At 29.2% G+C, this 13,787-nt stretch overlaps 1 protein-coding gene across 1 annotated transcript; it reads left to right on the top strand.

Annotated features, from left to right (window-relative positions):
* The first annotated feature begins 758 nt into the window (after window positions 1-758).
* LOC115695615 (floricaula/leafy homolog) lies at window positions 759-3,916 on the top strand. Its single transcript, XM_061106952.1, has 3 exons — window positions 759-1,370; window positions 1,658-2,160; window positions 3,350-3,916. Exons 1-3 carry the CDS (start codon window positions 932-934, stop codon window positions 3,749-3,751), a joined length of 1,344 nt encoding a protein of 447 aa, XP_060962935.1. The 5' UTR covers window positions 759-931; the 3' UTR covers window positions 3,752-3,916.
* Window positions 3,917-13,787: the final 9,871 nt, after the last annotated feature.

The following is a 13,787-nucleotide window of genomic DNA, read 5'->3' on the forward strand; positions in this document are numbered from 1 at the left end:
AGGCAATTTCTATGTTATTTTCACCGTGATAATGCTCATGACAACACTTATTTTTTTTTCCCTTTCTTTCTAAAATTTCACATATTTGAAAACAATATTAATAATAGAAACATTTGGTAGTATCATTTCAGCGTGAAAAGATTTGAGGTGAAAGCTAGTCACTTTTGTTAATTATTATTTAATACATAATACACACTACATAGCTTGCTATCTCTTGTAGACTAGTCTCTACGTCAACTAAGTTAATCGTCGAATGGGGAAGCCCCGAGTTGACAATCCCAAATTCCAACATATATAATAATAATTTTTCAACTATCAATGTCTATTTCACTCTCTTTTTATAACATCATTTAATTTTCGGTCAAAATTACCTCATTTTGATTCTTACCGTGATTTCACGATATAGGTATCACACCATTCCTAAAACCATTAATCAACATTGCTTTAATCATCTTATATATTCTCTCTTTCACCAAATAGAACTATTGATAGCGACGAAAATTTATAGTAAGAACAAAACAAAACAAAACCAAGAATTAACACTAGGAATAAAATTAGAAGATGGTGACGTGGCATTAAAACCTCTCTTGGGTAATGGGACCCACGAATCACGACCCGACCCACAATTATTAGATTGTTTTGTTTTTATTGTTATAGTTGGAGTACTTTCCACCACTGTCAAAGCAACATCACCAGCAGCTGCTTTCAGGCTTCAGCACAACCCTGTCTCCAGAACTTTATAATAATAATTATTTGTTTTTTATTGTTCTTTTTATTACAACCAAAATCAAAAAAATTAAGGGGGTAATTTCGGTAACCCTGAAAAATATCGTTATACACTTAATAATTTTATTTATATTTATACAAGAACGTTCCCAATAGTGAAAAAAAGAAGGAAGAGAAGAGAACCAGCTCAAAATAGCAAGTGAGAATGGATCCTGATACTTTCACGGCGAGCTTTTTCAAGTGGGACCCACGAGGGGTAGCAGTGTCTCCTTCATCGGTAGGGGTACCGCAGTTGGTGCCGGCGGCGGCGGCTTACGCAGCGGCGGCTTCTAGGCCGGTAAGGGAGCTTGGTGGCTTGGAAGAGCTGTTCCACGCGTACGGAATCAGGTACTACACGGTGGCTAAAATAGCAGAGCTAGGGTTCACAGTTAGGACACTGGCTAATATGAGGGACGAGGAGCTCGATGATATGATGAACAGTGTCCAACATATTTTTCGCTGGGAGTTACTCGTTGGGGAAAGGTACGGAATCAAAGCCGCTGTTAGAGCCGAGCGCCGCCGTCTGGAAGAAGACTACGAGTTATCTCGCCGCCGCTCCTCCGCTGATACCCCCACCAATGTCATCGATGCTCTCTCCCAAGATGGTATATATATATAACTAATTTCCCTCCGTATGTATCTTTTATAAATTATTATTACTTGCTGTTACTTCAATGAACAGAAGCCATGTGCTTAGGCTAGGCGCTCAATTTTATAAGAAGAAATTCACTGTTTTATTTAATATTTTTTTGAATTATTTATTAATATATAAATTTGAGAGTATAATGATGAACAGAATATTTGAGTAAAGAAGATGAGCTGCTAACTAACTCATAACAGAAAGAGATAGCTAATGTAACTAACTTCAACTAACTAATATCATATATATCAGGACTGTCGGAGGAGCCAGTGCAACAAGAGAAAGAGATGGTGGGGAGTGGCGGAGGAGGAGGAGGGGGAAAATGGGAGAACCAGGCAGTGATTTCTCATGTAGAGAGGAGGAATAATAAGAAGCAGAGACGGCGGAGCTCAAAGGGGGCACAAAGGAGAGTGATGGCGGTGGATAGCAACATTCACGAGTTCGTCAACGACATAAACGACGCTGCGGATCAGGAGGAGGATGACGACGAATACGACGAAGATGACGACGACAATAATAATAATGTCGTTTTTGGAAAGGAGAGCGGTCGAAGTAATAGTTGTAGTTCCGATCAGATCAGGATTACCTGCGAGAGACAGCGTGAGCATCCATTTATCGTGACGGAGCCTGGGGAGGTTGCACGTGGCAAGAAGAACGGTCTCGATTATCTCTTTCATCTCTACGAGCAGTGTCGTGATTTCTTGTTTCAAGTCCAGAGCATCGCCAAGGAGCGCGGTGATAAATGCCCTACCAAGGTAATTTCTTTTTTGCTTATTTAAAATAATAATATTAACCATTTTTTAGTTTGTATTTTCCAAAAATAATTGATTGAATTGTTGGTTTAATGATTAAAATGGATTTTATATTTTTTAAAATAGTATAAATAGTATTTATGAACTTAGTCAGTTTTGTTATAATATTTTTTGATTTAAAAAAATTATTGTTATTGAGTATTGCTAGTGTGAGTATTTACGATGTTCGAATCATCTAAAAATTATTTTTTAAAATTAATTATATAATGTCCGTGTTAATCATCAATAATATCTTTTAACCATTTTTTTAAACAAATACAAAATTTAATTTGTCAATTTATAAAAGTTATTGACTCCAATTAATAACTTTTATTAAACAGTCTTATTTACCCTAAAATTAATTATATTTTTTAAAATAGATATTATATATATATATGCTGCTGCTTTCCGATGAAAGTTTCACCTGGATGGAGTTCAGTAGGGAGATGGAAATTGGGGTCTTCTGTCATTTTGGTGACTGATGGGTTTTGTTAGGGACCCATTTCTGAGTTGAGCAGGTGTTCCAAACAGAACTTGACAACTCAACAAGACTAGTTGGGTTCAAGTCTAACCAGATAAATAAATCAAAGAGTGTGAAAATTATAAACAAAAAAAAAAACATAAAATAAATTGAATTAATTAATTAGCGAATATAAATGGTATGTGTTTGTACGTTCCACTTAATAGTTAATGTTGCTTTCTGCCCATGCTGGTCTGAATTACTGTATTGGGCAGTGGTCTACTTTCGTGAAGACTACTTCAGTGTCCTTATCTTTCTTTCTTTCTTTTAAATCAAAAGTATATATATAACTCCACGTGGAAACACCCGCTTTTGACAACTGGCATAAACACCTAATCATACGACGAATCTCTATGATTGACTTGTCGGTTTTTGACACATTGGATTAGTGTTGTCACAAACTCACAATTCTCAATGTGGGTGGTCATAAGGTTTTTTCTTTTTAACTATATCACACTCATAACACGCTATAGTACATTCGAAACATGTGCTTTGTTTTGTTTGGCAATACATAACCGTTCTTTCATTAATTCTATCATATCTCAATAATTTATACTAGGTAAAATACTATTTGCGATTGTAATATATAAATAAATAAATAAATAATATGGATTGAAATGTGCGTACGTACAGGTGACAAACGAGGTGTTTAGGTTTGCAAAAAAGGCTGGGGCGAGCCACATTAACAAGCCAAAAATGAGGCATTACGTGCATTGTTACGCCCTGCATTGCCTCGACGAAGAGGGGTCCAATTCGCTGAGGCGGGCGTACAAGGAGCGAGGCGAGAACGTCGGGGCGTGGCGCCAGGCGTGCTACAAGCCACTCGTGGCCATAGCCGCTCGCCAGGCTGCATGGGACATCGATTCAATTTTCACCACCCATCCGCGTCTCTCCATTTGGTACGTCCCAACCAAGCTCCGTCAGCTCTGCCACGCCGAGCGTAATGCCGCGACCGCCACTGCTGCCTCAACTCCTTCTGCTCCGTCTACTGCCACTGCATGCTCTGCCTCCGCTGCTCATCTCCTTCCCTTCTAATCAATATATATATATTTATATATGATGCTGTAAACTGTAATTTAAGTCTATTTTCTAGTGTGTTTTACTTGATATTTCATCGATGGTATGTGGCATTTGACTTGATTTTGATCGATGCATATTTATTTGTCCTATCCTAAGTACTATTACGTACTCCTGTATGTATATACTATATGTAGACGTAGTACTGTGCTATATTTATGTTCATAATATTACATTCTCTCATAGTCACATTCGAAATCGTAGCTAGAGTTCATAATTAATTAAGTTCGCTCAACAATCTAATTGTTTAATCCTCATTTATTAAGAAAGTAATGAAAGAAAGAAAAGAAATTAATTATCTTCGTATCTTTTGTTAGAGAAACTTTTCCACTTTCTTGGAGAAACAATTTTACTCTAAATAAATGAAGTGTCATTTTAATTCACAATTTATTGAAGAAAAAAAACTACACATAAAAAATTAATTTAAACAACTCCTATCTTATTCTCTCATTACCAAAATTAACTATTTTTTTTTTCAACTAGGAATTGAAATTTTTCATGAAATTTTTTGTGTACCAACTAAAGTTGCCATTAATTAATTGCTGATCGATAGTACATGTGTGATTAGTGATTTTTTTTTTTTATATTAATTATCAATTTAAAATAAGTAAAAAACTTTGATATTAAATTGCATTAAAAGTTTTTTTTTTTTTTTTTGAATATTAATGCATATTATTTTTACCCACAAATTATGACATATTTATTATTTTACCTTGCTTATAACAAAACCTAATAGGACTACTTTACAGTACTGTAGATAGTTTGGGAATTATTTTTAACTGACTTAAAAATTTAACAAAAATCCTAAATTGTTTTTTCTTTTAAATAATTTTCAATAAATAATGTGTACATTTTTTAATATCATTTATCTTTAGTTTTTCTTTTAATAACGAGATGTCTCAAATAAATTAAAAAAATTCTATGTACACAATTTTGACCTTTTCAGTATGAAACTATATTAGTTCATCCATTCTGTGTAACCAAAAAAAGGAAAATACTAAGAACTATGAAAGGCCCGCCCTGATGCTATCAAAATGGGGCGCCTTTCATTGGGCCTATTTGCTTTCCTTCATGGTGGGGTGGAAGGAGATCTTATTTGTGCTGGGCCTTTTTACTTTTTCAATGAGGAAGTTTTATACAGAAAAAGCCAATACCAATAATACCAGTACCATTGATTTGATAGGGAATAAATAAACATCAATTACAATTACAAAGATTAGAAATGTTCATACCAAATAAATTTTTATCAGACGTAAAATGCTAAGTATAGTGTCTATGGGTTGTTTGGTACGCGGTATAAGGATTGTATTGTATTAAATAATAAATAATATTATACAATCAAAATTTTTAATACAATGTATGTTGTATTATTTAATACATAACAAATGGTCCGTATTAGCTTGTATTATAAATTTATAAAGGATTTAGAGTAAACACCAATCTCCGACCCGAACCCAGACCCAGGACCCAGACCCGGACCCGAACCCAAACTCGGACCTAGACCCGAACTTAGACTCGGACCTTGACCCAGACATGGGACCCGGGATCTAGATCCGGGGCCCGGACTCCGACCCAAACTCGGTCCCTGACCCGGGACCCCGACCCAAACCTGAACCCCGACCCCGACCCAAACTCGGACCCGAGACCCGAACCCAGACCTGTAGTTGGTGTTGGGGTCGAGTGTATTGAAAATATATTATAACTTTACACGATCAATTAATACAAGTCAATACTAAACATTGTATTATATTAAATAATACTAATACTAATACAATACAATACAATACAATACGATACAGTACGACGTACCAAACGAGCCCTATAAATAGTATTAAGTACATAACACATGTATTACTAACAGGGACGGACCCACTTGCGTTAATGAGCCCCCACTAATAAAAATATTACCTTTTAAAAAAATTAAATTATTTTTTATAATTTGATAATTATGGACTAAAATAGTAGAAAAGCCCCCAAAAAATTAAATAAATCTAATAAAAATGATTATAATATATGTATAAATATTTTTTAATAATAAAAAGCCCCCACAAAATTTTTTTTTAGATCCGTCACTGATTACTGATGTACCTACAATGAGTGATATTGAATAATACTTATGCTACTTGTGATGGACTTAAATCCATGTCTTATTTTTATAGATTATTGCTATTGGGTATTAGTGGTGCCTAACACCTTCTATCGTTTTACAATTTACTATCGACACTCCTTAAAAGTTATTATATTAAACTATTTAGACTCGATACTTAATTAGATCAATAGTGATATTGACACATAAGATTATACTAGATGTTAAAGAGTCTCACATCGCTAATGTGTGGAAAGATAATAGAATATATCAGAGAATGAGTTAGTCCTCCCATTGCTAATTAGTTTTGAGATAGTACCTTATTTAGCTTATTTCAAATTCTAACACTAGATACTATTGTGTCTTTTAATATTTTTCATTTTTATATGTTGAGAAAATAAAATATTAAATTAAAATGTATACGATAATTATTAATCAATTCGTTTCTTAATTTTATTTAAATTGTTTAAACTAAATAAATGAAAAATACAATTTTTTTTATTATTTTTTTTTTTAAAAAAAAAGCTCTTCAAAATTTTCCGTTTGTTTTTAATTTAAGTAAGGAGAGTGTGAGCTAGAGCCGAGTCGAGTAGGGAGGTGAGGTTGGGATTTGTGTCCCGATTTGAGTTTAGGCTAGGAACTAGAATTAGGGTTTGATGTTACAAAATAGATTACAGTTAGAAAAAAAGTGTTTAAATAAATTTTGAAAGTAATTTATTTTTGTTCTCAATTCTTTTTCTCAAATTTTTATTCTTATTTCAAATAGTAAAAGAATAAATACAGTTTTAGTATTTATTTTTAAAAATACTTTTTAATTAAAATATTAAAAAATAAAAATATACCTAGATAATAATTGTAGAACACACTCATGAAATATCGTTTTAATTAATCTGTCTTGTTTTTTTGTTTTTGAAATGAATTAATTTATCTTGTTTTCATTTATTAAAGACACCAGTATACAGAAAAATATACATGAAATTATTATATGTTTTATTAAAATGATAACATGAGTAAAATAATATTATGGGTTCAAAGCCCAACAACTCAAGTATCTATTCTATATGAAGTATGTCTATATAACAGAATTTTAGGTTTACAAGAAATTTATGGGTGACTTTTTATTTATATTAAAAATAAAATGGTTTATTAATAAAAATAAAATAGTTTATGAGAAATTCATGGTCACTTTTTATTTATATATAATAAAATAAATAAAATAAATCTCATTAAATAAAAAAAAAATACGATTGAGTTTTTGCTGTTGTACATTTACGATTGGCTTTTCTAAATATACTTATGTTATTTAGTTGGATTTTATTCTAAATAAGAATTTACTACTATTTATATATTACATATATTTTGCTAAAGAATTTTTCTAAGAAATTCATGGGTGACTTTTTATTTATATTAAAAATAAAATGGTTTATTAATAAAAATAAAATAGTTTATGAGAAATTCATGGTTACTTTTTATTTATATAATAATAAAATAAATAAAATAAATCCCATTAAATCCAAAAAAAAAAATACGATTGAGTTTTTGCTGTTGTACATTTACGATTGGCTTTTCTAAATATACTTATATTATTTAGTTTGATTTTATTCTAAATAATAATTTACTACTATTTATATATTATATATATTTTGCTAAAGAATTTTTCTATTTATTTTTTTTGGTAAAATGTGGCGAATTCTTTGTTTATGAGAAATTATTTTGTGACTTTTTTTAAAAATATTTTTTTTTTATATAAAATGTGGCTATGTAACAGAATTCTTGGTTTAATGTTATTATTTATTTTTCTGTCAAAATGTTAACAGAATATTCTAATATTTGACAGAATATTCTGATTAGAAAACGTTAACTATAATTGATTAATTTTAGCTAAATAATCCTACCAAAATTTAATCTAACAAATTTCTCTCTCTACAGCAAAAGTCCTAGCCTCCAACACAACATTTACCAGTTTATAACATTAGTTATAATTTCTTAATCTATATTTTATAATTTTAATTTTCATTTTAAAATTTAAAAAATACTAATAAAGACAACATGCTACATGCTATTATACAAAAGTATTGCATTTATATATCCCACGATGTTTCAAAAATACTTTGGAAAGTTCATCTTGAATTAATTATTAATATGTAATAAAAGATATTAGTTATTATACTATTACTTCAAACAAAGGAAAGTTCTAGCGGTGCTTCTACTTTCTAATCATAAACTTCAATTTTGGCTTCTTTAACCAGCTGCCACACACAAGTTACTTACTCTGAATTTATAACCATTTACAATTTTTTAACACTCAAAAAGTTACCGAGTTTGTTTTCTATAGCTCTACTTATTAAGGTAGAAAAATATTTTTAGATTGACTCCATTTTGTTTATTAAATGAATTATTTTCATAAAACTAACTTGAAGACAATTCCTAACACGAATAGATACATAAAATATAAACAGTTTTGTCATAATACCTTTAAATCCGATTATTATTAAATTTTATCTTAAAAAAAAATCAGTTCAAGGTCCTATTTGTACCATTTTGAAAGATACAAGGTCTATTTTGCCATTTAACAAAATAAAAAGTTCAATTAATAGCTTTTACAAAACACAGGATCCAAAATGATATTTAGCCAACAAAATAGCCCTTATACTTCTCATTTTATAAGAAAAAAAAAAAAAATTAAAGTGAAAATATTTCTACGAACACACTATTAATCTATTACCTTAATATTTCATTACATTGAACAAAACACCATTTTACTTTTTGAGTCATCAACTTTTAAAGTTTAAACTAATTTTTTCAGTAAAATAATCATGAAAAAAGATATTGATAAAGCAACGACACAAACCAAAAAAATTGGGTAAAAGTAAGACAAAATTCTCTTGGAAGTTTATTTTAATATGTTCGTTTTTCGGTTACTAGTTCTAGAAGAAATCATTTATACTTAATTATAGACAATGTTTACGTAGAAGTGAAAGAAAACTTGAAAAGACAAAAAAGGAAAAGAACAAAGCACAAATTAGACGGCCGAAAAGTTTGAAAGACCCAAACTTGGCGGGCCGACCCCCTCTCAAAGTCAAATTTCATCTAACCATTGGGCCATGCCCAGTTAACCGGCCCATTATATTCTTATGTCACTTTCATAAAACAAATATGGAACACCAACAATGTCACCACTTCTACAACTTTTATCTCTTTATTGTGTGTATCCATGTATTTTTTGAATTAAATGTTCATATATTTTGTATTGCGCACAATAAATATTTGGTCAATTTATAATTGCATTTTCATTCTAGAATGTGATACGAAAAGTGTCTTTAGTTTATAAGTGTAAGGGAAAGGAATGAAACTTTTGTGATTCTAATAGTTTGAATTCTAGATTGGGGATTTATCATTCCTCTCTGTTGTCTTTTACAGTTTTACTACAAAATTAGTAATTATCAAAACTAATTTTTTTAGTAAAGTTTAATTTTCTCGTGAATATTGAAAATTATTCTTAATTCAAAAGATTACTTTTAGTTACAAATTATAATTATCAAAATATTTTTAAGTGACTCATAGTCTTTTGATCGATCGATATAACACTTAACTAGAGATGGAAATTGGTCGGTTAATGTACGGGGAATGCAATCCCCGCCCCCATCCCCGTTATCTATTTATACCCCCATCCAGGGCCGTCTCAAGGTGTTGAGAGGCCTAGGGCGAATTTTGAAATGAGGCTTTTTTTTTTTTTTTCACAAAAATTTAAAATAAATATTATTTAAATTTTGACACAATATCGATTTTAACTATTTTATCTCCATATAACAAATAATTTTTCTTGCCACGTAAATTAACTCGATAATGTAATATTTAATTATTAATAACATCTCTATTGGAGTACTATATATTTTGGTACTTTTGTTAAAAATATAATAAAAAAAAATAGTATATCAAAAATTATTTTAATTTTTTGTTACTAGTTTGTATCTTGAAATGCTACTGTACTTTATATATTAGAGTAATTTCATAAAAAAAATATACTAAATATAATATTGGGGCTCTTTCATTTTTACACTTTAAAATAGTTTTTTTTTTTTTTTTTTTTGCATTTTTCGAAATTCTACATAGAAACTCTTATTGCAACTAGCGCTGCAACCACTTTAGAAACCCAAATCGTAAATTTGAAAAAAAAAATAAAAAAAATAGTATATGGAGTAATTTCCCTTTAATATTTTCTCTAATTTTTGTACCAGTATGTACCTTAAAATACTATTGTACATTATATATTAAAGTAATTTCACAAAAAATATACAAAATATAATATTTGGTCCAAAATATTATATTCTTATTTTAAAGAAATAAATAAATAAAATAAACCTTACAAATTTAAACTAATTCTTCACTATGTATTTGTTCTTATATGGATGTATTATGTAAAACACAAAAAAATTTAAAATAACCAAAATTGGTCTCAACAATGAATCGAACCTTGGACCTCAACAATCTCTACAAAATTCAGCTTCCTTGCTTCCCACTTGTGCTACAGCTTTCTCTAGATATTTGTTGAACTAAAAGATATATATACTCTTTTGTGTGTATATATATCAATTTAATTTTTCGGGGGCCTCCAAAATAGTGGGGCCTGGGGCGTATGCCCCGGCCGCCCCACCCTCTGGCCGGCCCTGCCCCCATCCCCGCCCCATCCCCGTCTAATAACCAACGGATTCGGGGTAGGGGAATACCCATCGGTTATGGGGAACCCATCGGGTATCCATTAAGGTAAAATGAAAAAACAAATTAATTTAAAATAATTGAAAAAAATAAGTTAAACTAATATTCTCACAAATATTTATTATGCATTCATAATTCATAGAAGATAAAAAATAAACCTACTTAAAAAAAGCATAACCTAATAGAAAATAAAAACTAAATATGTGTCAAAGTTTGAAAAAAAAACCAAAAAAATTATATATATATATATTTATATCGGGGTCGGATATGGTGCGGATAGTATTATCCCCGCCCCCGCCCCATCCCCGCTTCGGGTATTGAAATTGTCCCCCACCACCGCCCCATTAACCACTAAGATGGGGAATCCCCACTCCATTAGGGGCGGGTCCCCGCGATTACCCATCCCCGCGGTATAAATTTCCATCTCTACACTTAACCAATAACGATGAGTACCTACAAATTAATGTAAGAAAATGTAATGGTTAACAGTTTAAGTATCATTTACCACGAAAAAATCAATTCAAGTAGTTAGGTGTATTGAAGGTTTGGATATTTTTAAGGTGTACTAGTTGCTTTATTTATGTCTTTAGTTATCTTGATTCGATATTTAAAGTATATTAATTTTTCATTTTAATTTGATTAGTAGTTAAATATTATTTTGGATTTTGTGTTTTGCAAAAATTACTAATTTGAATTATTTGTTTTGTTAAATGATAAAATTTACATGTATTTTCTAAAATAGTATAAATAGAACACTGAACTGATTTTTTATCAAAATAAAATTTTATAATAATTTGATCTAATAGTGTTATTACAAAACTATTTACATTTTCTGTATTTGATCGTATTAAGAATGGTCTTATATTAAAAAAAATTATCAAAAATTAAGTTTAGAGTTTTATTTTTATCATTTTAAATTAAAAAATATAAAATTCAATTAATAACTTTTACAAAACTCAAAGTGTAAATATTTACTCTTAATCAGTTTATAATAAAAATAGAGAATTTCTGTGATCGAGTCAAAACAGAGCCGAGGCATCGTCTGCACCTTGTAGAAATTAGGAGATCATTCAAGGACTCCTTCGGCAGCCACACGTCATTTTTGAAACTGTTGTTTAAGCCACGTGTCATTCACTTATTATTATTATTATTTTTGCAAAAAGGAACAGAAACAGAAAGTCGTTCTATGCCAAATGAATTTTCTAGTTTAAAGCCACAAATATGGCATTTTTAGTAAATGTGTTGAATTCAACTTACAATGATATATATATATTGCCAACCATCATTATCCATTGCGACAATGTCAGAATTAAATCAATGTGGAACAATTCCGCGTTTCAGCTGTTCATATTTGACCAAATGCATGTGAAATTGAGTAGCTCCATTCTATTAATTAATTTCTGTGCTTTAGAAGGATTTATGTTCTTTTATAGGTGTTTTTTTGGGAGATTAATTAGATTTTACTTTACTTATCAAAAAAAAAAATTAGATTTTAATATTTTAAGTCTTATGTTAACCTTTTTTTTTTTCGAATAGAAAGTCTTATGTTAACTTTAATTCAAAGTCTCGAGTACATGTTAAAAACTGGTAAACTAGTACCTAGTTTCTTAAGTAGCTAGGTGTGTAATTATAATTATCATCAATTAATTTTTTTAAAATGCAATTAACCATCGAATTAGAATGAAATTCACAGAGTTACTAATTAGTAGATAGGTAAATCTAAATTCATTGAGTTAGGTGGCATCCCATTCACATTAGTTACTTTTTTGGTGTTTTTTTTTATAATCTATATCATGTGAATATTTTTGTTTAATTTGCGTCCAAAATTATAGAGTTTTATGTTAAAATTAATTGATGATAAATAGAGTATTATTTATTTTATATAGAATAATGTCCACAATAATATATGCATATACATAAAGTTTAGGGGTATGAGATATGTTAATAAAATTAAATTAGATAAAAATTTTGAAATTTAATAATCTTAATAATTCTTAAAAAAATTAAAAAAGCATAATTTAAAAAGTTTAAATAGCAAAATTCCTAATTATAGTATAAGTGTATACATACAGACACAAAACAATATATTAGAATAAATATTGTACTTCACTGATCAACATGAATTATATAGTTAAATAAAAAACATTAATTATATATATAGCTCGTACGTATATATATAGTCAAAAAGGATTCATGCAACAGATTTTAAAATACATATCTTTTGTTCTAGTATAAGTCCAAATAACTTTTTGTGTATTGACCCAAATCAACGTTTCTTATTAATTTGTATAAAGAATCAATTTATATTTATATATATATGGGTGCGGTTAATATTAGAAGAATTTGAGTTTTTATGGTTAATTTTTTTATTTAATTAGAAAAATTTCATATTTTTTCATTATATGTTGAGGTTAATCCATCTGCAGAAAAAAAAAATATTAAAAAAAATTCGGCAAAAAAAAAATAATAAAATAATATTGAGTTTTATTTAAATATTTTTTATATAAATTTATTTTTGATATAGTGTAAAAAGATGTATTTTTTGATAATTTTTTTTTTAATTAAGTAGCTAATTTAAGCGTAGAAATTTAAATTTATCTTTTTTTATTCACCATCGAATTAAAATTTAATCACTAAATATTTTTAAAATTAATATTTATAGTTAAATTTATTTAGTACCCATCAATAAATAATACAATTAATATTTATAGCTAATTTAAGAAGTCTTCTATATACATATCACACAATTGTAAAAGGTATATAAATGATAATTCTGGTATCCGTTCTGAAGAGTACTAAATTCTGGTCCTATATATTATAGGAAAATTCTACAATACATCTCCTTTAAATGGATATATTGATGCACCCCTATCTGTTTTAGCATCCGAAATAATTTTTTAGTCAATTTTTTTCTCATGGTCATGTACGTTATAGTTATTTAAGAAATCCTACAAAATTTTAAGAAATTTGGAAAAGTTTAACACGCCGAAAACTATGTTCAAATAGTGTGTTGCACGCGTGACTATTTTATTTTATACGCGTGTAAAATAGACTGTTTGAACATTGTTTTCTATATTGTAAATTATTCCGATTTTTTCAAAATTTTGTAGGATATCTTAAATAGTTATAACGTACATGAATATGAAAAAAAATTAGACTAAAAAATTCTTCTGAATGCCGAAACAAGTTAAG

The sequence above is a fragment of the Cannabis sativa genome, chromosome 1 (genome assembly GCF_029168945.1).
Source record: "Cannabis sativa cultivar Pink pepper isolate KNU-18-1 chromosome 1, ASM2916894v1, whole genome shotgun sequence".
NCBI classification, from domain to species: domain Eukaryota; kingdom Viridiplantae; phylum Streptophyta; class Magnoliopsida; order Rosales; family Cannabaceae; genus Cannabis; species Cannabis sativa.

Bases quoted from the DNA above. Each gene is read 5' to 3' on its own strand.
- LOC115695615 (XM_061106952.1), top strand. From the start codon at position 932: ATGGATCCTGATACTTTCACGGCGAGCTTTTTCAAGTGGGACCCACGA. The intron at 1,371-1,657 runs GTATATATATAT...CATATATATCAG, and splicing joins CGATGCTCTCTCCCAAGATG to GACTGTCGGAGGAGCCAGTG. The intron at 2,161-3,349 runs GTAATTTCTTTT...GCGTACGTACAG, and splicing joins GTGATAAATGCCCTACCAAG to GTGACAAACGAGGTGTTTAG.